The sequence below is a fragment of the Megalobrama amblycephala genome, linkage group LG7 (genome assembly GCF_018812025.1).
Source record: "Megalobrama amblycephala isolate DHTTF-2021 linkage group LG7, ASM1881202v1, whole genome shotgun sequence".
Classification (NCBI taxonomy): domain Eukaryota; kingdom Metazoa; phylum Chordata; class Actinopteri; order Cypriniformes; family Xenocyprididae; genus Megalobrama; species Megalobrama amblycephala.
The window spans coordinates 36,518,419-36,542,453 of record NC_063050.1 but is presented as its reverse complement, the minus strand read 5'-3'; the positions used below and the strand labels follow the sequence as shown (position 1 = coordinate 36,542,453).

The 24,035-nt window shown below is 37.2% G+C and overlaps 1 protein-coding gene across 3 annotated transcripts; it reads left to right on the top strand.

Moving 5' to 3' along the window:
- Positions 1–15,405: 15,405 nt before the first annotated feature.
- LOC125272443 lies at positions 15,406–23,345 on the top strand. 3 transcript variants are annotated; one of them, XR_007185837.1, is made up of 3 exons: positions 15,406–15,685; positions 15,804–22,885; positions 22,973–23,345. XR_007185837.1 is itself a non-coding variant. In XM_048197260.1 (2 exons), exon 2 carries the CDS (start codon positions 16,397–16,399, stop codon positions 22,496–22,498), a length of 6,102 nt encoding a protein of 2,033 aa, XP_048053217.1. In that variant the 5' UTR covers positions 15,406–15,685; positions 15,773–16,396; the 3' UTR covers positions 22,499–23,345. The 3 variants fall into 3 exon arrangements, 1 of the variants encoding a protein (XP_048053217.1); XR_007185836.1 differs by having other exon boundaries at positions 15,773–22,885; XM_048197260.1 differs by having other exon boundaries at positions 15,773–23,345.
- The last annotated feature ends 690 nt before the right edge of the window (positions 23,346–24,035 follow it).

Below are 24,035 nucleotides of genomic sequence, written 5' to 3'. Positions count from 1 at the left end.
AGAATTCTGGGGGGGAAAAAACACACACACGTGACTTTGTTGAAGTCTGAATTGACAATAGCCTAATAGCCTAAAGATGTATCACTATTTCTAAACTCGCACTACAGTGTGAACATAGCATAAATGCTCTGACTTTCTGTTAGACTAAACCGCTGAAATGGACTGTTTGGTTTGAAACAGCATTCTTCATGTTCAACAAAGCGTTTGTTAGCAACAAGAAGTACAGTAAACTTAGCCTACTATGAGCCTGTTCACACATGCTATTTCTGTTTTCTCTGAAAGGCTTTCAGATGGATTTAAATCCGATCGCTCAAACCACTTCAGGAAGTGGTCTAAGACGTATTCCAAAAGAAAATGGTAAAAAGTGTAAATGCATCTGGTTGTTGAAACCACATATGTAAATTTTACTATCCTAACAAAATGTTAAAAAATGAACATGTGAGATCGTGTTATAGGCTATATGTTTTAGGCAGATATGAAACTGAAAGTAAGTCACAGACGGTCAAAACACAAGGCTTTGTCACTTCATAAATCAAGAATGCAACTTAGCCTATATACTTTATATTTATAATAGGCATAATATACAGAATTCATGCAGCACTTTAAAATGTTCATAATTCAGAACTACTAATTAGTCATTTAAGAGTCATTTGGTTATAAAAAAAAAAAACAGTTTAAGTAGCTAACATGCAGGGGGGGGGACATCCTGAAGGACATCCTGTCCTTCTTTCTCCACAAAAGGAGTCGTCGTGTTTGTGCCGAGTTTTATTAGGTTTCTCAAAACGTGCGCTTGTGTACGTGCGAGCCAGAGTGAACTGCTGCTTTCACTCCTGAACGCGCTCTTCCATATATTAGAAAAGTAGGCTAGATATCAATTTACCGATTTTCAGGAAAGGTAATAAATTCAACTTGCTGAAGGAAAACGTCTTCATCATTCTAATTTGTGTTAAGAAAGAAAAGGGAGTCTTTAATCATTTAGAACTGTTTAATTATTTCAAATAAATTAAAGTTATGTCTCAAATTTCTTCTCTCAAACATTTGCTGAAAGTCATGCTACCCACAATGTTTCAAATCTGCTATGTGGACTGGGTTAAAGAACTAAGTTAATATCTAGACTGAGATTCTGAAAACATTACTGTCATAAAGATATGTAAAATAAAAAAATGTCTTAAAGGGAAAATGAGCCATTTAAGACATTTAAGTAGCTTTTATAAACATGCCTTAGAAAAAACAAACATTACAGGTGTGCATTCTGAGACAAAACAATGGCACTGACTTAAAGGTGCTAAAGAGGATGTTTTGTTTTATACATTTTTGGAATATTACTTGAAAATGTCTTTACTAACTGATAAAAGACTATTTATTAGGTGCACTGAAAGGAATAATATTAATATACATCATCTGTGCATGAGGTAGGGCCTTAAAAACATCAGCCAATCGTTTACGAGATCATCACGTAAACGATTGGCCCTCTGGCTTGTCAATCACTGCCATTACGTTCCTTGTGAAAGACGTGCGCGGCTGCGCGCTCCAGTAACTTTCCACACTCCACAGGCGCCGCATGCAATGTTTTGTCAGGAGACAGGAATAACAACTGCAGATTATGAGTTACCTGCGGTGAGTCCGACATAATGAATCCACTAACATGACACAGCGAATGCCGGTGGTAAACACTCGTGTTCCAATACTTGTGCACGAGTTTTGGGAGGCGTTCCCTCGAAATGAACTGTGAAGGAGGGGGGTTGTTCTTACGCATGCGCTCATTTCAAAAACTCACTAACAGTCTTTGGTTTCTCAGTTGACGAAAAGATCCTCTTTAGCACCTTTAATTTAAGATATGCCAGTGTAAGTTGCTTTCAATTAAGACAGCAAATATGCATTTTAGTCTGGGACTATATAGGCTTAAGACTTGTCTGTAAAACCGGGGGCAGATGCATTATGAAGCCCTGAGATTTGCTTTGTCAAACTTTTAACTGTCAAGAATGCCAAGTTAGAACATCATAGATAAATATAAACATAAGCCGAAGCTACTCTTTTCTACTACTGCTTTAAACCCCTCTCCCAAAGCTTGCCCTTGTACCCTCTTACATTAAGCAGTGATGGCTTTCTCAGATTCTTTCAAAATAAGATTTCTAATCAGAGGCCGCAGACCTTACAAACTGATTATACCCAGTTTGCTCCTCCTCCTTGCTTACAGTGCTCAGCGTAAATGAGTACACCCCCTTTGAAAAGTAACATTTTAAACAAATCTCTATGAACACAAAAAAAAAATTCCAAAATGTTGACAAGACTAAGTTTTATATAACATCTGTTTAACTTATAACATAAAAGTGAGGTTAATAATATAACTTGGAGAACTAAATTTTCAGTTTTACTCAAATTAGGGTGATACAAAAATGAGTACACCCCACTGAAAGTCTCTGGAGCAAAGCTAAATTTTAGACTACAAATGTCTAATTTAACAAGAATTCAACCACAAGTGAGTCTAATTATTCATTACACAGGTGTCCAGCAGACAGTTGACTATAAAAGGGTGTTAAAACCTCTTCCCATTTCATGCTGTCAGCAATGGCACCACATGGAAGAGAAATGTCACAAGACCTGAGAAAGAAAATAATTTCTTTACACCAGAAAGGTGAAGGCTACAAGAAGTTCAGCAAAGCTTTACTTATCAGTCAGAATACTTTAGCAAAAGTGGTACAAAAAATGAAAAAAGATGGAACTGCAACCATCTCACAGAGACGTCCAGGTCGTCCACTGAAGTTAACACCTTGGCAGTGTAAGGCCCGCCCAATCGGCCCAACGGTGGTTTCCCACAGAACGGCGAAGGTTTCTTGCGCGTTCAGCCTTTTCAGTGTGGCAATGTAGTTTAATTCCATGTAATCTTTCATCTGACTCCATTTTATCATGACCTCGAATTTAGTTTAGAACCCTAGTGAAAAAAAAGTATACTAAGTATACTTGCAGCAAGACTAATTATTAGTATATTTCAAGTGTGTTAATGATTAGTTCATTTAAAGTGTGCTATTTTGAAACAACTAATTTTGTACTAAGTATATTTAAGTTGAAATTAAGTAGTATTAAAATACAACTTTAAGTATATTTAGTATACTTATGTGTACTAAATTGGAACAACTTCAAGTATACTTAATACACTTTAAGTATATGTCTGTGTAGGGACTAATTACATGCTTGATTAGTGATATTAAAGTGTACTTAATTTGTGTTATAAGTATACTTCATTTGTGTTAAAAGTATATTTTTTGTTATAATATACGTTGTATTATAAGTATACTTTATTTCTGTTATAAGTATACTTTTATTTGTGTTATAAGTATACTTTATTTCTGTTATGAGTACACTTTGTGTTATAAGTACACTTTATTTGTGATTTAAGTACATTACAAAACACAAGCAATATACACTGAATATATTATAGTATATACTGTATGCTCAGTACCTTTGGCTTATTCCAAATATTAAACATTACACACTTTGCAGTCAATAACTATACACTTTGTTATTACTTCTACTTTGTATAATATAGTCAACATTTGAAGCGGATCAAAACCTTTAATCAAAGTTGTCCTAACTTTTTTGATCCACTTCAAATGTTGACTAGTGTACTTTGAATTACATAATCTCACACAATACAGTTGTGCTACTATTTAAATACAGTTTAACACATTTTCCCAAAGTTGAATGCATTTGTTTTCAAGGCCACTAAATTAAATAAAATATAAGAACATAATGAAGAGACATATTTCATTGACAAATCCAATGGTTTTTATTTAAACTTAATATAGATTCAGCAAAACTTACCATGTTTTTCATTAAAGAAAAAAAAAATATTGGACCATGGTGACCCTCTATACACAATTACAAATTACACATTATATTCCATGTTCTGATGAGCTTCTCATTGTGTCTGATGGCACAATGATGGCCGCAGAGACTCGTGAAGAACAGCATCTGTTGACAGAATATACTAAAGATATAAGACAGCATGTTCAACTCTTTATTCACGTTTACAATAGTCTGTCAAAATCCTACATTGAACCAATACTATTTTTGAACAGTAAATGAGGATTAGCAGCAGGGAACTGTATCAGAATGGCATGTCGATATTGTTTTCGGTACATAGTCAAGCATAAAACACTTTATGAATTACAGTTTTTCTCAGTCGCTTTGGTGCAATTCTCACATCACTATTTACATTTGCACAACAGTTAATGCAGTTCTCAAAACAATTAATACAAACTGCAAAACCTAGTTGATAACCTGCAAAAGCGTGTCACTTGCTCAAAATGGATAGGTCATTCCTCAAAAGCAAGTATTTGTGTCAATGAAAGTGTCAGTGTCATCAAGATGAAAAGTCCTGACACCATTGTTTATGAACAAGATAGTCAAATGGCTTTGTCATGTTTTCATTATGACAGTTTACTCTGTCAATGTTTTCCAATGCAAAAAAGATCTTGGTGACACTACCTGAAAATGCTCAAGACAGCACTATATACTATTTGCACAGCCATTTGAAAAATACAGTAAAGTTACACATTACTGTATTTAGTGAGGTAACTGAGTACAAGACACTGAATATGTATGTTTCACATTTTTACTGCATATGCTCTTTGCAATTCTAATTTGTTCACAGCATTGTGCAAAAGAAAAAATACACCCTTATTTGCAACAAACAAACTCCCTTTGGGTAGAGCTGTGCACAACTGTAAACAATATTGCAGTACATATGGCAAATCTTTACTGTAACACTACTGTACACTACAATACACTAAAATTGTGATGCAGTAAAGCTGTACGTCTAAATGTAAAATGTACAGTGACAAGTTCTTGTCCCACTGCAAGCTTCATGTATGACACGATGACAGTAGTGCAGTGCAGATTGTTTAGTGCTGAATTACTGTCCTTTTATACACACCTGTTCTCCCAACGAAATGTTTGAATAATTGAATTTACAGTGGTTCTCCCAACATTTGGCTGCACCCTTCGACCAGCCTCAGCCATTGTGAGGCCGTGATTGACAACATGATCCACAATTGTAGCCCTGATTTCATCAGGGATCTGCCTATTGGGTCCGTGTACGTTTTGATAGTTTGTTTTCCAATTTGAAATGAAATATGCAGAAACGAGAAAACGGTCGTTTCCCGTTTTTTCGTTTGTTAAAAAAAAACGGAAAAACGAGATTTTGACTCGATTTTTCGGAGCGGATGAAAAGCACAGATTAAAAAAAAAAAACTACAGTTTTTATTTTATTCTATTTTGAATAAATAGAATAAATCACAATAAGTAGTGTAAGCAATTTTGAAAAACGAACAATAGCTCATCTCTCTTTATTTATTTATTTTATATAGCCTAACATTGCCTGCTGAATAGGCTAATGTTAATAACACTTTGGTTAAAAGATTGAAGGAATATGTAAAGATCAAACATTAAAGATCAAAATTACAGCTACACTCTACAAAATGCTGGGTTAAAAACAACCCAAGTTGGGTTGAAAATGGACAAACCCAGCAATTGGGTTGTTTTAACCCAGCGGTAGGGTTAAATGTTTGCCCAACCTGCTGGGTAGTTTTATTTAACTCAACTATTGTTTAAAAATTACTGTATTGCTTAATTAAAATTAACCCAAAGTATGTTGGAAATGAACATTTATTAATGTTCAATGAATAATTATTAAACAATAAACATTTATTAAATTGCTTATTAATAAATTTATATTAATAAACTATTAAACTTTTTAATTTATATTAATAAAATATTAAAGCTTATTAATAAACATTCACCTTTTGTCTATTATTGTTGCCTCTAATTGCATCTGGTTTTAAATTTCCCAACTATTTTGGGTTCATTTTAAGCTAGCCATATAGCAATTTTTAAACAATTGTTGGTTTAAATAAAACTACCCAGCAGGTTGGGCAAACATTTAACCCAACCGCTGGGTTAAAACAACCCAATCGCTGGGTTTGTCCATTTTCAACCCAACTTGGGTTGTTTTTAACCCAGCATTTTTTAGAGTGTATATAGCTATTTTAGTTATGACAAAAATAATATATAAATGTTAAGCCAAAACGAATTCATTTAAAGCTGAACTGAAACAGAAACCGGCGTTATAGGCTAACTCTCTAATTTGACACAAATTCAAATGTTACAATAGGCTATTCACGATTTGGAGGCTAAACTATATTTATTATTTAAACGCTTTTATTGTACACAGACTACTTAAAATGAGCAGTATAACTTTTCATATATTTGGTTGAATGTAGGCCCTATGTTATTGTGACAGTTAACAGGCTGTGATGTCAAGTTACTAAAACTGATGTTGTGCGCGTGAGGCGCCGACGCGTTCACTTGAATTTAAAATACTCAGACATTTATGGTCAAATATAGCCTATGTAACACCATTCGAATCTGTGAAAGGTTAAATAGGCCTATTATTTTTGTACACTCACAATAAAAACAAAACATTGCTCGTAAAATAAACAAAGACATTTTCTGCCGTCTCGGTTTCCTTTCTGTGAACTTCTCAAAAATGAACCGACACTCATATTGTCGCATTTTTTCCCCTTTCAATTTGGTAATGTTAATTATTTAAGTGAAATAAATTTCGCGCATAGACATAGGCTATTTATTCCTATATATATAATTTAATCTTTTTTTTTTCTCCAGAAACGCGGCAGGTGCGTGATGATGATGAACCCTCATGTTCTGTTGTTTATTCTGCTATTTGTTCATAGGCTAAAACTAAACCCCTGGGATTTTTTTTAATGATTTACAGACATTTATCAATTCTAATTTCGTTTAATTCTAATTTAATATAATCTTGTCGGTTAATGAAACGATGATCGCGTCAGTTGAAAGTCAGAGGGAAAAACAGAAATTATATTGACAAGGCAACAATAATTTTTGTTTAGTTTAAGTTTTTTGCAGTAAAATTTCCAGCTGTTTAAGCCACGAATATTTACAAAGATAATAAAAGATAATGAAATAATTACAAAGATAATAAAAGTTTTATGTTTAATATACGAGAGTTTTTGTTTTGCTGTTGTCCACTGAAGCAGTTGACGCAGAATCGCATCGAAATTGAAAGTAAAATGTTCAGGGCCATTTATAGCTAATTCATTAAAAAGCGAAGGAAAGACAGAAAAAGTGAGGATAGCAAGTAAACTGTGACATATAATAATGTTCACTGTGTTCATAAAAGTTATAGGGCTATGTTTAATTTAAGAGATAAAATACGCATGGCCATTTATAAGCTAAGGAAAACTAAAAAGCCCCCTGACGGTGATACCGTTATTAGGTGTTGTCACATGTCAAACAGGAATAAGAGTTTTATTAGCCTATATTTATTATATTTCATATTTGTCTTTTTGTCCATAGGCTACATATCGTGAAAACAAATGTAACACACACACACACACACACACACACACACACACACACACACACACACACACACCAACAACAACTATTTTGTGTTAAGAAGCTGCTCTTAATTTATTTTTAGCGATGACTTCACAGCGCATTAGTATTGCTGTGCATGAATAACACTGAAAATATGAAAATATCTACTGCGGAGCAAAGGATCGCCATCGCCTTTCGACGAAACCATAGACTGTAAAAAAGACGAAACCCAGCACGAAGGTTATCGTGGTCATGTGCGCCACCTAGTGGATAGCCTATTTTCTAATATGACTACATAGTCTATATAGCCTACTGCAAGGAATGCGTCTGCTAAATGATTGAATTTAAATGTATAAAATGTAAACAAAACATTAAAATAAAAAAATAAAAAAATAAATAAAAAATGATTGCAGTAGCCACCGATCTATAATAAAGAATAGTCTATCATTATTTATAGCCTATTGATCGGTGGTAGTAGCCCAAAGGATGTCATGCGCTTAGTAACAGATGTAGAGGCATTTACATTTTACATTTTAAAAACACAATGACAGCTTAAAAACAGACTGAATTAAATTTACTGTAGGTTTTTTTATCTGTGCATACATATTTCTGTGAAATACGCGTTAGGTTGCACAGAAGAAAGCCGATTTATGACATCTACTGACATAGCAGCAGAGGACTGTTATTTTGTTGAACGAACTGAAGATGACGTCATTGGCTCAGATTTGATAGACCAATCGGCTGAAAGGGGCGTGTAATGACCGCCCACATGTGGAAAAGGAGTTTTGAAGTCGTGTTTCCGTTTTCTATCCGTGACCCGAAAAAAACGAAAATCGAGTCAAAATCTTGTTTTCCCGTTTTTTTTTAACAAACGAAAAAACGGGAAACGACCGTTTTTTTCGTTTCTGCGTATTTCATTTCAAATTGGAAAACAAACTATCAAAACGTACACGGACCCTATTGGCCTCTTCTTCCTCTTCCCCTGTTTTGTCCCCCTCCCCTTCTTCCCCGCACCCTTACCCCTCTTCCATGAGGCTGACCTTCCATTTCTGTGTCACAGTATTGTAGAAATGGTACACACTATGTCCTGCTTGGTTCGTATATACTTGTAAAATGGGGGTTTATGGGATTCACCTCTGACAGTGATTGTAGAGAAGTGGCTTATCATTGGTTGCAACTAATGCTTCACACACCCCTTCTCATCAGTGAAAGTTGAGAATAGGCTTGTTTGAGATGAGCAAATTCTGCGCAGAACCGATCACCGGTGATCACCGCGAGATGCATGCCGGTTAGAAATGTGTCCGAGGGTGGGCCGCCTTGCTCTGATGTCATGCCGACGTGTGTCAAAAACCTCTCGCGAGTGCGAGGCGGACGTGTCGGATTCTGCAGTCGAGCGCAGTTGCTCTCCACCGACTGCGCTGACCAAAAGTACGATGGGAAACGACTTGCTGACGACACAGCTTAAAGCTTATTGGTTTAAACAACCGTGATGTATTGATCTGATTTAAAATGTTTGATTTTAAAACTCTAATATCATGTTTTTATGTGTAAAAATAATGTGTGAATATTCCCAAACTCTCTGACACAGTGATCTCTCTATGGGTTATGCGAACGTTGTCATTTATAAAAAAATATATATATAAAACATGTCTATAATTAAAGTAAAAATGATTGATACACACATCTTTCGAATGGAAATAAATAACAAGTACTTTGGGTGTATTGTTCATTATGTTTATTTTCATATAAAAGCAACAGAACTTAAATTGCATCCAGTTTATCAGCAACACAGCGCACGAGTGTGAATCCCGCGATATCCGCCTTTGATCTCGTAGGTTCTGATCCACTACGAGAACAGAGAACTGTTCGTCTTGCCTGCACTTATTTCACTCCTCCCCTAACTGCAGCCGCCTACTCTCGGCTGAACTTCAGGCGAGGCTAGGCGCATCTCAAACAACCCTATTCACTTGAGAAAAATTGTTCAATTTAAGAGACATTTTCAGGAAAAAAAGATTTTTAAAAAATGTGTAAAATTAGCTTGACAGATTTTGATAACTAGTTCAACATTTTTGTATGTAATGACTCAAGCAATGAAATGAGGACTATTAGTTTTATATGGAATGACTATTAAGCATTCACAAGTATAGTTAATTTTGACTGACATGACATAAGCAAATGATAATGTTATAAAACAGCAGAGAGTTGTATGAAAGCAATTGATGCATGTCCAAAAGCAATTGATGCATGTCCAAAAGCATTTGCAATTTGTTCGAAGGAATGAGAAACTGCTACTATGATGTGCACAAATGACTAAATGTTGTGGAGGTTGAACTAACTGTTGTGAAAATGTAAATAGTGATGTGAGAAATGCACCAAAGCGACTGAGAAAAACTGTAATATCGTACAGAATACGGGCCGATTTGACCAATCATATGAATGTTTTGGTGCTGCATACAAACATGTGCCATAAAACACCACACAAAAACTCAAAAAGGAAATATCAAGCCGAAATCTCGCTCTCCGTTTGTTAAAGAAAATAAAATAAAGTTTGTTAACTGGTAGACTACAACTCACCTCTCAGCACTTTTCTCTGGTTCTTTCAGGATCGCGTAGGCCATTAGATTAGCCGGTTGTCGTCGCCATCACGGTCAGGCTGCGATGTCACTTGATTGAACTGGTCAGAATCCCCGAGATTGAGCGATGTATTGCGCTTTCAGTGTTTTATTAAATAAATTATACATTGCGACATTATACTTCACCTGACTGACTGAGCGAGGGGATTCAGATGACGACCGTGACGTCAGCAGCTCTGATTGGCTGAAGGCAGTGAGCAACAAAATCTGATTGGTCACAGACCAAGTTGAAGAGACATTTGAATTCCGATAAGTTTAACCACTCGACATATTTTTTCGCATTACTTGTGCTGCTGGTGTGTTGTACGATTGTAAAATGATTCTGCCAGTGTAAACTTAATAAACATTTACACATATTTGGAAATTGTATAGTCTACACTGCATATACTAAATGGGCTTGTAATGCATTCATACTGAAATAAATAGCACAAGTAATATAATGAATTCCAAGGATGAAGAAGTAAACTTAAAAAATATACTCAAATTTAACATTAGATACACTACAACTTCAGGATATTAAAAAATTTATTTTTTAAATATACTTTCAGTGCATTGTTACAATGATCATTTTCAGCACACTGTTAAAATATACCTCAAATATATTTTTATAAAGTGCAAATAAATACACTTTTAAAAAATAAACTGAACTTACACTTCAAGTATATTTTTAGAAAATATATTTTTAGAAAATATACTAAAGTACAATTATTTTAAAGTGTGTTAAAAGTTGCATTGTGAAAATATGATACTAATATAATTTTTATATATTTAATGATAGTACATTTTTTGTTAGTATATTTGCAGTGTACTATAGAAAAAGGGAATATATTTAAAATACAATAAAGTATACTTTTTTTTCACTAGGGAATGCCGATTGATTATTGGTCATTTGTATAATAATTTAGCTATACATTTGAATATTCTATTTAACTCTTTACTCTTATTGTACTCATTCATTCGGATCTCAGAGTCGCACAGGGTCCTCGCACTGGCCATTCATTAATTATGCGGGCCCACGATCACAAACTCACCAGTCTTGGTCACTAGACAGAGGTAATTGACTATACTGTTTAGAAGGCTGCTTTCATGCTTGCTCTATCTAAAAGTATTTGTTTTTAGTCCCCATAGATCTGTATGCACTTGAATTAAAGTAACACTAACTCTAGTCAGAGGTCACAACCACTACTACAGATAAGCCGACCAAAATTACTTCTCTTATAGCAGCTTTGGTTTGGTTATGCCATGGTTTACACTTAGCTAGAGTAACATTACATTAAACAGAGGTAAGGCTCACCCTATTTAGGTTGGTCGATCAACATTTTGTTGTCCTAAATGGAAATTCCCTTTTTAGCCTTTACGGTTTAAGTACACTTGAACTAATGCCAAGCGTTAGTCGGAGCTCTAAAATCACAGTTGATGTGCCCTATGCTCCACTCAACTGGACTTGAGTCTGTTACTAACCTAACGCAGATTTGCGATAACAATGGATACATCGTAATCTACTGAAGTCAATAATTTCAGAGTAAGTCAGAATAAAATCAAATGTGACAATTTATTAGTCAGGTAAATGTATCATGCCAATTACATAATCAATTCAAAGATGATCAATACAAAACATCAAATGCTCAGAAATAGAGTAAGATGCATACCTGACATTAGAAAAATACACAATGCTGAGTGTCCTGGACACTCAGCAATGCAGGCTCATCTGAATACAGAGTCGCCCAGAGCCTTTTGCAACATTTCTTTAAATACTCAGAAAAAAACATCCCCCAATGTGGGGTGTTACGAACTTTTAAAGGTCTAGGGTAGAACGCAACATTTAGTTTTTAACATTGCTGTAATGGAGCGGGCAGCAGAAAAGACCAGGCACACAAAAGCGGGTACAATTAATTTGTTTAATGTTGGTACGTCAAGCCGAAGCCACTAATCAGTGTGAGTGCGCTATAATACAATGCATTTATATAGAAGAATGGATAAAGAAATTTACAATTAACTACTGGGGAAAAGGAACTAGGGTGGCGCCAAATTAAAGAAAGGAATAAAACAAAACAATTCATAAACTAAATTCTCAAACCCTCTAAACTTACTAACCAAAGAAAAATGTGAAAAGAAAACCCGAGATCTTCGGCGCACCCGACGCCATAACTATACCTACCCTCAAATAAAAACCAAAATACAAGAAAGGGCGCTCACCTCTTACCTGGTGTTTCTAACACTTGATAACTGCGGGCAATATGTATGTCGCGCGACCTGCTTACCTGTTCACTGTTTCCCCAAAAGGTAATCAGTTACTCTTAACTCTCGACATTCTAACATAGACAAAGTCAAGTGTCGGATTCACACGCCAAAAGGAACAAAACATACAGAGTATAACAGGCTCTAACTAAAACGCCTGAGACACACACAAACTGCACTGCTGAACAAGACACGCCGGGAGACTTTTAAACTTCCAGGGCGGCACTTGCAGCCAATCAAGTGACGACACCGTAATGAAGAGTGACCGTCACCTACTCCAATCAGCGTGGACCTGAGAGCAAGACAGCACAGAGGACAGAAAACAGAGGCAGGGAAAAAAAACATCGAAAACACGCGCAGCACGTAACATGGGGCATGAACTTACAATTTGCATCAGAATTTGCATTGACTAATATAGCGTTATTTTACTGTCAAATGTCGAGAGCACATTATTGTGACGCGAGAGCATATCAATGTAATGCGCGAGCGCAAATCTGTCCGCTCGCGCGCGGATTTCCTTTGCTCTTGGGCAAATCTGTCCGCTCGCGCGCGGATTTCCTCTGCTCTCGCGCAAATCTGTCCGCTCGCGCGCGGATTTCCTATGCTCTCGCGCAAAACTGGACGCGCGCTCTTAAATATACAGTGCTCTCTTATGAACTGCCTCTCCTCTCGCTCAGATGCGTGTGCACACTCAAACTGTTTCCTGCGTGCTCAAACTGCACATGTGCGCTCACGAATCTCTCCGTGCTCTTGCAGAAATTGATTTGCTTTTGGATTAAACGCTGTCAAAAGGTATCAACCAATCAGAAGAGACGACTGATCTATGAAAATGATACGTGGAATCTTATTGGCTGAGAGTGAACTGCCAATGGAATTCTTTCTACAAAAATGGATATTTCATTTCTTTACAATTTAATAATATTTAATAATATTAATCAAAATGCAGGACATATCTTAGAAATGGCTTGGAATGGGGCGCTTGGATGTTTTCTATATTAATAAGCTTGTTTGTCTAACTGCATCACATTACAGGTCAAACCCCACTGAACGATTTATCCAAAACCATCATATTAGCCAATATCATGGACCAAAACATTAAATTAAACATTAATTAAAAACAAAAGATTAAACAACTAATAATGTTATAAATCAGTCTATTTAGAAATGTGTAAAATGTTATAAAGCCTATTTAAAAATATGTATTAATTTAAATTACAATATCGTTTGAAATGAATGAAGATATGATTCGTACAGTGTTTTTAAATTAATTTCTTGAATTAATGATTCTGATCATCAAATACATTTTAACAGTCACTGGTCACCACCTACTGGCAGAACAGTGTAATAACATTAGTTTCAAAGGTAATTTATTGCTAAAATCAGTGTATATTCGGACTATAAATTGTTATTGCAATAGGCTACTTGCATTATTATTTAATGTTTGCAACACAGAAGTAGCAATAGTGTGTTGTTGAAAACGCTTTGTGAAGCTGTTTAAAACATATAGTTTATGACCACTGTTTTCAGCGGCAATGCAAAACCAGGTTTAAATATTCCAGTATGTTCGTAATTTCAAAGGTTTAATAGACATAACCGAATCGTTGTCATTTAGGAATAAGATCGTGTTATTTTGATTAATCATGCATACATAAGAGCTTAAGTATTTTTGTATGTCATGTTTTATACCCGACCTCAAAAGAAATTGACTATGGTGGTATATGTGATCTCCACATTTTAAGTATTAAGGGAATGATGATCTGACCTGATCTTGTTCGGTCTTAAATCAGAAGATATTTGTTGGTAATACTTTACAATAAGGTTTCATTAACATTATTTAACTGCATTAGTTAACATTAACTAATAATGAACTGCACTTCTACAGCATTTATTAATATTTGTTAATGTTAATTTCAACATTTACTAATACATTATTAAAATCAAAAGTTGTATTTGTTAACATTAGTAAATGGTACATTAGTACATGGTCTGGTGGTTCCTGCTCTTCAGAAACCAAATCTTGATTCTTCTGTACTTGAAAATTACAGCATATTTCTAATCTACCTTTTATCTCAAATGTTTTTGAAAAAATAGTTTCACGTCAACTTCACTCTTATTTAAATCTAAATTCTTACAAGATGTTTCAGTCTAGTTTCTGAGCCCTTCACAGTACAGAGTCTGCTTTATTGAAGGTCTTTTTATTGAATTTGTTAACATTAGTAAATGCACTGTGAAGTAAACAACCAACAAACAGCTGTATTTTTAACCTTAACAAAGATTAATAATTACAGTAATGTATTGCACATTGTTAGTTTATGTTAGATAATACATTTAACTAATGTTAACAAATAAAAACCTTATTGTAAAATGTTACCTATTTTTTATATAAATTTCAACACAAAACGTATGACCACAATAACTTTAAGAAACATTTTTTGTTTGTTTGTTTAGATAAATTGGGGTTTGACCTGTAATGTGATGCAGTTAGACTAGGTTACATTTGATAAATATTATGAAATATCCATTTTTGTAGAAAGAATTCCAGGCGCAGTTCACTCTCAGCCAATAAGATTCCACGTATCATTTACATGGATCAGTCGTCTCTTCTGATTGGTTGATAACTTTTGACAGCGTTTAATCCAAAAGCAAATTAATTTCTGCAAGAGCACGGAGAGATTCGTGAGCGCACATGTGCAGTTTCAGCGCGCAGGACACGTTTGAGCATGCAGGAAACAGTTTGAGCGTGCACACGCAATATCTGAGCTAGAGGAGAGGCAGTTCATGAGAGAGCCCTGTATATTTGAGAGCGCGCGTCCAGTTTTGCGCGAGAGCATAGGAAATCCGCGCGCGAGCGGACAGATTTGCGCGAGAACAAAGGAAATCCGCGCGCGAGGGAACAGATTTGCGCTCGCGCATTACATTGATTTGCTCTCGTGTCACAATAATGTGCTCTCGACATTTGACAGTAAAATAACGCCATATGACTAGGGTCACCGACCCAGGGAGTTCACACCTTGCTGTGGAACAGGAGGTGGTTTGGATGAAGGACCCTGGGAAAGGGTTGCAACCCACAGTTGCAACCAAAGTATCTCTAAGTTATAGTGTAATCTAAGTTATATTGTTACTGCCACATTTGCGTTTCTATTCATTTTCTGTATTTTATTATTATTACCGTTAAGTGCCACTAGGGGCGCTGTAGCTTAAGAGCGAGCTTCGTATGCAGAGAAGAGGTTAATAAAGAAGAAGAAGCGAGCTCTCTAGAGAAAGAAGCGATCTCTCTAGAGAAAGAAAGATGCATGACTAAAGTGTGGTCACTAAGCTAATAAGAGAAATAAGATCAACAAAAAGAAGAAGAAAAAGACTTAAACTAATTCCTCTCTCGGTACTCAGCCAACGAGGTATGTTTTGTATGTTGTATTTGTCAAAATAGTTTTATCTGTTAGTTTTCTTTCTTTAAGCTAATTATTGTTTGTTCTGTGCTTTAGTTTTCACGGTGTGTTTATGATCCTGACTAAGCTGGATTCAATAAATCCATCAGTATGAGAAAGCCACTTGTGTCTGTTGGTACCTGGAGGAATTACAGTGAAAACTCGTACTGATCTGCATGCGGGTGGAGGCGAGGCGGCATGATCAAAGGAGCAGCAGTCTTGCCACAGCGTGATCGGCACGTGAACAGAGCAGGGAGCGCGCACGGGACCAAAGCACATGATTTGAAGAGCAACACTTTAAGATAAGACAATAAGATTTGTGGACACTCATAAGTTAAGGGTTTGTCTAAACAAGGAAAACAAAACACAAGTTTATGGTTGATTAATCAAACTGTGAAAAGTGAAAGTAACGTTTTGCTATTCCTAGTTTTGTTTTATTGGGCTATTTGTAAAATTCTGTATTTTATGTGAACGGTTTAAATGTGAATAACTCTTATTCGAATACGTTTTGGGTATATTTAAGTTGACAGTAATTTAAGTTACATTCATATTACTGCATTAAGATTCAGTGTTACATTTTTATTTTATTCTGCCTTTATATTTTAACTGCCTGCAGTACAGGGATGACTTTTAGTTAACGTAAAGATTTTGCTGTTTAGTGACAAGTGACAAGACGTTAAAATGACTGATCCAAATATACCACTAAATAGTGCAGAACCCCAGATGCAGTCTGAAGAAACCCAATGTACTGATCTTAGTGAGCAGCAAGAATCAGTACAACTTAGAAGAAGTCAGAGAGTGAAAACACTCACAGAAAAGGGAAGAGAAATGCAGGATGAGAGGATTAAAGGACTCCAGCAAAGATTTAACTACAACTATGAAAAGTGGAGAACACGTGCAAAAGCATCCAAGTTACCCCTCTCTCAAACAGAACCCTTGAATAAAGACATACTTGAAGATATTATTGGTGATGTTAGAGGTCTTTGTGCAGATGTCACAAAAGTTTATGAAGAGTTACGTAAGCTCACCCCACCGGATCAGGAGTCACGTCGCAGAGTTGATCTGTGTGTGGAGATCTCAGGTTTCCTCGTGAATAAAGCAACCAGCCGATTGGAAGGAAAAGAGGAACAAGATTGGCCGGAAACAGGCTCCCTCTTTCAAACTGTAAGCAATAAGTCAAGCTCCTTCAACACCACTAAGAACTCATCTGAGCATTCACATAGATCCTCTATAAAACGTCAAGAAGCCGCAGCAGAAGCAGCAGCGAGTCAAGCTGTTCTCAAAATATTAGAAGAACAAGAAACGGAACAGCAAGAGATAGAAAGACTAGAAGCTGAAGTCAGGAAAAAAGCAGTAGAACAAGAAACATTGATTAGACAAAAGCGCTTAGAAAGAGAGACAGAAGAAATTAGATTAAGAATGCAGAGAGAAGCAGACGAAGCAAAGTTTAAGGCTCAACAAGAAGCAGAGTATGCAGCTCTGCAGAGAACACTTGATGAAAAGAAAAGAAAAGTACTGCACCTGGAAAAGGTCAAAGATCTAAAGGCAGCACAAGCAAAGATGCAGGTTTATGACCAAATGAGTGCAGTAGAAGCGCAAAAGATCGATGTAACAAAGATTAACAACGAAATGAAAGTCGCTGAACATGTAAGCTTCCCATCTCTGCTTAAACAAGTCATACCCCAAGCTGCAGTCACTCCTACAAGTGATGGTACATCAGATCTTGTTAAAGTGCTAGCAAGTGCATTAAGTGCTAGCCGTATCCCTGTTCCGGAACCTACTGTGTTTTCTGGGGATTCCTTAAGTTACAGTGACTGGAAGCTGTCATTTCAAACGCTGATAGACCAAAAAAATATCCCAGACAAGGAGAAAATATTCTACCTTCGGAGATATGTGAATGGACCGGCTAAGAGAGCGGTTGAAGGATATTTCCTGCTTGGAACTGAATCTGCATATGCTGCTGCCTGGAAGATTCTGGATGAAAGATATGGAAATCCATTCACAATCGCGAAAGCCTTTAGAGACAAACTGCATGCATGGCCCAAAATTACTTCAAGAGACAGTTTCGAACTAAGAGACTTTGCAGATTTCTTGCGCAGTTGTGAAGCTGCTACAGCTCACATCAAGTCATTAGAGATCTTGAATGACTGCAATGAGAACCAAAAGATACTTTCCAAACTTCCAGACTGGCTTGCTGCTAGTTGGAACCGCAAAGTTATTGAAATTGAAGAACAAACAAATCAGTTTCCCACTTTCAGCCAGTTTGTTGAGTTTTTATCGAGAGAAGCCAAGATAGCCTGTAATCCTGTTACATCTTTACAGTCACTTAAACAATGTGAGCCTAACAAATCAGACAAACCGAAGCTTACAAAACAGAAAGAAATTGGAGTTAAAACCCTGATGACAACTTCACAAGAAAAGATACAACTGGTATGTGTATTCTGTAAGAAACCTAAGCACAGTTTACACAAATGCAGAAGTTTTCTGGAAAAGGCTGTGTCAGACAGAGTCAGCTTTATTAAGTCAGAAAGGCTATGTTTTGGTTGTCTCAAACCAGGCCATCATTCGAAGAGCTGTACCAACCGCAATATTTGTGAAAGGTGCAGTAAAGGGCATCCGACTTGTCTTCATGAAGATAGAGTTAAGGACAAAGGAGAACAAAGGCAACCAATAGCTAATCTAAATCCAAGCAACGATAGGTCAAGTCAAAGCGACCGAGTTCAAGAACAAGTTACAGCCATGGCTACGACTAACCGAGTTGCAAGTCAAGAAAATAACACACAGACAGCTGCAATCATTCCTGTGTGGCTTTCATCTTCCACAAAACACAAAGAAGTTCTTGTGTATGCCTTACTGGATTCGCAAAGCGATACAACCTTTGTTCTCAGTGAAGTTGCAAAGTTACTAGAGACAAACCAAGAACCTGTTAAATTAGAACTGTCTACTATGTCTTCCCAGACTACAGTTGTTCAGTCCGACAGACTTCAAAATCTTCAAGTTCGTGGCCTTTACTCAAGTAAAAGAATCACTTTACCTCCTACATACACACGAGAATTCATTCCAGCTAACAAAGCTCACATTCCAACTAATGAAACAGCCAAAGCTTGGCCACATCTGGAACACCTTCAATCAGAAATCGCACCTTTGCAAGATTGCGAGGTAGGATTGTTGATCGGATACAACTGCTCACAAGCTCTTCTGCCGAGAGAGATTGTGTCAGGCAAGGAAGGCGAGCCATACGCTCAACGCACCGATCTTGGTTGGAGTATAGTTGGACAAACCAATCACTGCCTGAACTATGGAGATGCAATTGGAATTAGTCATCGCATTATTGTCAAGAAAGTCATCCCAGAGCTTAAGCCTTCTCTAAAGCTTCAGAACAAAGTCCACTATGTCAATAGGACAACAGTAAAGGACATCACCCCTTCGGACATTATCAAAGCACTTGAAGGAGACTTCTCTGAAAGAGCCATTGAGGGCAACCCTGTATCACAAGAAGATTTAAAGTTTCTCACAAAACTCAAAGAAAACATCACACAAAATGAGAGCGGCCACTATGAGATGCCACTACCGTTTCGTGACGAAAGACCCACATTACCAGACAATAGAATATGTGCAATGCATCGCCTAAAGTGTCTTGAAAGGAGATTAAAGAAAGACAAATCATATTACAATGATTACACAAACTTCATGGATGACATCATCTCAAGAGGAGATGCTGAAAGAGTCCCTGACAAAGAGTTGAATAACACTCCTGCATGGTATATCCCACATCATGGGGTTTATCACCCACACAAACCCGGAAGAATCAGAGTAGTATTTGATGCCTCGGCCAAGTACCAGGATACTTCTCTCAATGACCACCTCTTAACTGGTCCTGACCTGACAAACGCATTGGTTGGTGTTCTTTGTCGTTTCCGCAGAAGTTCTGTCGCATTCATGTGTGATATAGAGCGGATGTTTCACCAGTTCCATGTCACAAAAGAAGACCAGGATTACTTAAGGTTTCTTTGGTGGGAGAAGGGAGATTTGGAAGCATCACCATCAGTTTACCGTATGAAGGTCCATCTTTTTGGAGCAGCGTCTTCTCCAGGCTGTGCCAACTTTGGCCTGAAACACCTTGCTGCCCAAGGACAAGGTCAATTCAAAGAAAACACCATACACTTTATACAGAGAAACTTTTATGTTGATGACGGTTTGGCAAGCGTTCCTACTGAAAGGGAAGCCATTCAGCTCATCAAAGACTCAAGAGAGCTCTGTTCCAAAGGAAAGTTAAGACTCCACAAATTTGTGTGTAACAGTGAGAGAGTTATGTCCACTATTCCAGAAGAAGAGTGTGCCACAGTGAAAGACCTTGACTTGTCTTTAAGTTTACCACGCATTGAAAGAGCTCTTGGAGTTGAATGGTGCGTCACTTCAGACACATTCAAATTCAGAGTTCAAGTCAAGTTGAACCCCCTTACAAGAAGAGGTTTACTTTCTACTGTCGCCTCCATTTACGATCCCCTGGGGTTTATTGCACCGTTCGTCCTCTTGGGAAAGCAGATTCTTCAGCAAATGTGCAAGGATAAGGTTGGGTGGGACCACGAGCTTCCAGAGCACTTAAAACCCCAGTGGGAATCCTGGATTAAAGACCTTCCAAGTTTAGCTAACATGCAGATTCAAAGATGTTTCATTCCTACAGATTTCGGTCAGGTTAAAAGCTACGAGCTTCATCACTTCGCAGACGCCAGTGTCAATGGATATGGTGCTTGTACTTACCTGCGAGCCATTAACCAATCAGATCAAGTCCATTGTTGCTTGGTAATGGCCAAGTCAAGAGTCACACCTACTAGTGTCACAACTATCCCTCGACTCGAACTCTCAGCAGCAGTTGTTTCAGTTAGAGTCAGTGATCTACTCAGGACAGAACTTGAAATCCCATACGTTACTGAGTTTTTCTGGACCGACTCCACCGTTGTTCTCGGCTACATAAATAATGATGCCAAAAGGTTTCAAGTCTTCGTAGCGAATCGGATACAAAGGATCAAGTCAAGCACAAAGCCAGAACAATGGGCGTATGTCGCATCAGAGCAGAACCCTGCAGATTACGTTTCTCGAGGCTTAACCGCAGAACAACTGAAGTCCTCTGAATGGTTTGAGGGGCCAGCATTTCTCTGGGAGAAGAACATTCCTGATAGAGATGTTAAGGTGGGAGAGATCAGGGAAAATGATCCAGAACTTCGCAAAGCCTCTGTGTATACCATCAATGCAAAGGAAGAGCAAACCATTTTCAGCAGATTTGAGAAGTTTTCAGAATGGTCCAGATTGATAAGAGCATTTGCAATCTTGAGAAGAAGGGTCAAGGAACACAAGGGTGATATACAAAGGATCAAAGAAAGTACAACTTTGGAAGAAAGAAAACAAACAGAACTGTTTATCATCAAAATTGTTCAAGAGAAAGCTTTCGCAGAAGAGATAAAGAGTCTAAAATCAAAGAAAATAGTCTCCAAGACCACAAATCATAATCTGTACAAACTAAGTCCGTTTCTGGACGAAAAAGGAATCCTCAGAGTGGGTGGACGTTTGGGTCAAGCTGTACTACACCCGCATGTAAAACATCCAGCCATACTTCCCAAGGACAGTCATATTTCAACTTTGCTGATCAGACATTTTCACACGAAGGTTCAACATCAAGGTCGTGGAATGACTATGAATGAGTTGCGTGCAAATGGTTGGTGGATTCTTGGGAGCAGCCGTGCAGTTTCATCATACATCTTCAAATGTGTCAGATGTCGCAAATACAGAAGGAAAACGGAGCATCAAAGTATGGGAGATTTGCCAGTAGAACGAACTGAGTCTACCCCGCCTTTCACTTATGTTGGGATGGATTGCTTTGGACCAATATACGTCAAAGATGGACGAAAGGAGCTCAAGAGATATGGACTCATACTAACCTGTCTATGTTCACGAGCCATACATATTGAAGTAGTAGACGACCTGAGTACAGACGCATTTCTAAATGCTCTGCGAGCATTTATTGCAATAAGAGGAAATGTGCGTCAACTGAGATGTGATAGAGGAACCAATTTCATTGGGGCCCAGAGAGAACTCGCAGATCTCATGAAAGAAATGAATCAGGAGAAGGTAAAAGCGCTTGGATGTGAATTTCTCATGATTCCCCCTTCGGCAAGCCATATGGGTGGAATATGGGAAAGACAGATCAGGACCATCCGTAGTGTTCTTTCAGCCATCCTTGACCAGTCAGCAAAGAGACTCGACAGTACATCCTTGAGAACCTTGTTGTATGAGGTCATGGCGATTGTCAACAGTAGGCCACTTTCCATCGAGCATTTAAGTGATCCAACAGGTCCTGAGCCATTAACGCCCAATCACATCCTCACTATGAAGTCAACCATTGTTCAACCTCCTCCAGGAGAGTTTATGAAAGAAGATTTGTATCTTCAAAAAAGATGGAGAAGAGTACAATATTTAGCCAATGAGTTTTGGATTCGTTGGAGGAAAGAATATTTGCTCAACTTGCAACCAAGACAGAAGTGGAATGTACACAGAAGGAATCTGAAGATAAATGATGTAGTGCTTCTACAAGATGACATGGCACCACGTAATGAATGGAAGCTTGCCAAAGTCACTGATGTCTATCCAGGAACTGATAACAAAGTGAGAAAGGTTCGACTTTTGGTTAGTGAAAGGACATATGACAAGCATAGTAAACTTGTGACTAAGACAGTCTCATTAGAACGACCTATTCATAAGGTTATTGTTTTGCTAGAAGCAGACTAAGGGTTTGTGTTTATTTTCATGTTCAGTTTGTCAGACTGAGTGTAAGTCATAGAAATCCCACAGTAAGAGTTGTGAGATTGGTGGGAGTGTTACTGCCACATTTGCGTTTCTATTCATTTTCTGTATTTTATTATTATTACCGTTAAGTGCCACTAGGGGCGCTGTAGCTTAAGAGCGAGCTTCGTATGCAGAGAAGAGGTTAATAAAGAAGAAGAAGCGAGCTCTCTAGAGAAAGAAGCGATCTCTCTAGAGAAAGAAGCGATCTCTCTAGAGAAAGAAAGATGCATGACTAAAGTGTGGTCACTAAGCTAATAAGAGAAATAAGATCAACAAAAAGAAGAAGAAAAAGACTTAAACTAATTCCTCTCTCGGTACTCAGCCAACGAGGTATGTTTTGTATGTTGTATTTGTCAAAATAGTTTTATCTGTTAGTTTTCTTTCTTTAAGCTAATTATTGTTTGTTCTGTGCTTTAGTTTTCACGGTGTGTTTATGATCCTGACTAAGCTGGATTCAATAAATCCATCAGTATGAGAAAGCCACTTGTGTCTGTTGGTACCTGGAGGAATTACATATATTATTAACCTTACTCTCATGTTATAAGTTTCTTTTGTTTTTGTGTTCATTGAGATTGTTTAAAATGTTACTTTTCAAAGGGGGTGTACTCATTTAAGCTGAGCACTGTATCTGTTTAGCTTGAATTTGAATCCATCTCCATTTCTTCTTTAGGTAAAGTCATTGCCTACCTCAAACCTATATTTTGTTCATTGGATATTATCCCACCACGTATAATAATGCAACTTTTTGACACACACAAGGGCCAATCCTTCTTTCTATTGTAAATAAATTGCTTAGTATGGGGTCTTTTCTAGTAGACCTTAAACATGGTCTGGTGGTTCCTGCTCTTCAGAAACCAAATCTGGATTCTTCTGTACTTGAAAATTACAGCATATTTCTAATCTACCTTTTATCTCAAATGTTTTTGAAAAAATAGTTTCACGTCAACTTCACTCTTATTTAAATCTAAATTCTTACAAGATGTTTCAGTCTAGTTTCTGAGCCCTTCACAGTACAGAGTCTGCTTTATTGAAGGTCCTCAATGATATCTATTTGACAGCTGGGTCATGGTGTGGGGTTAAAAGGAGCTGTCTTCAACTGGTTCATATTTTCTGTAAATTTGGACTCATCTGTGTCTTCTGCTGCTAATCTTTGTTGGGAGGTTCCTCGTGGATTCCATTTAAGCTCCCACCCATTTTTTTTCATATATGCTCGCTTTGGGTTCCATTTTTAGGAAATATGATTTGTCCTCTCATGTTCATGCAGATGACACCCAGATATTATGCATACTCTCTGGTAATAGTTAATTTGTGCCTTTGTTGGCTTGTTTAGAGGACATTATAATGTGGATGTCTGCTAATTTTCTAAATTTAAATAAAAATAAAATTATCCTTTTTGGTCCACCTAATGGTAGACTGATGCATCGCATCACATTACACCTTCAGTTAACTCCTGTGTCAAGAATTTGGGTGTGCTGCTAGA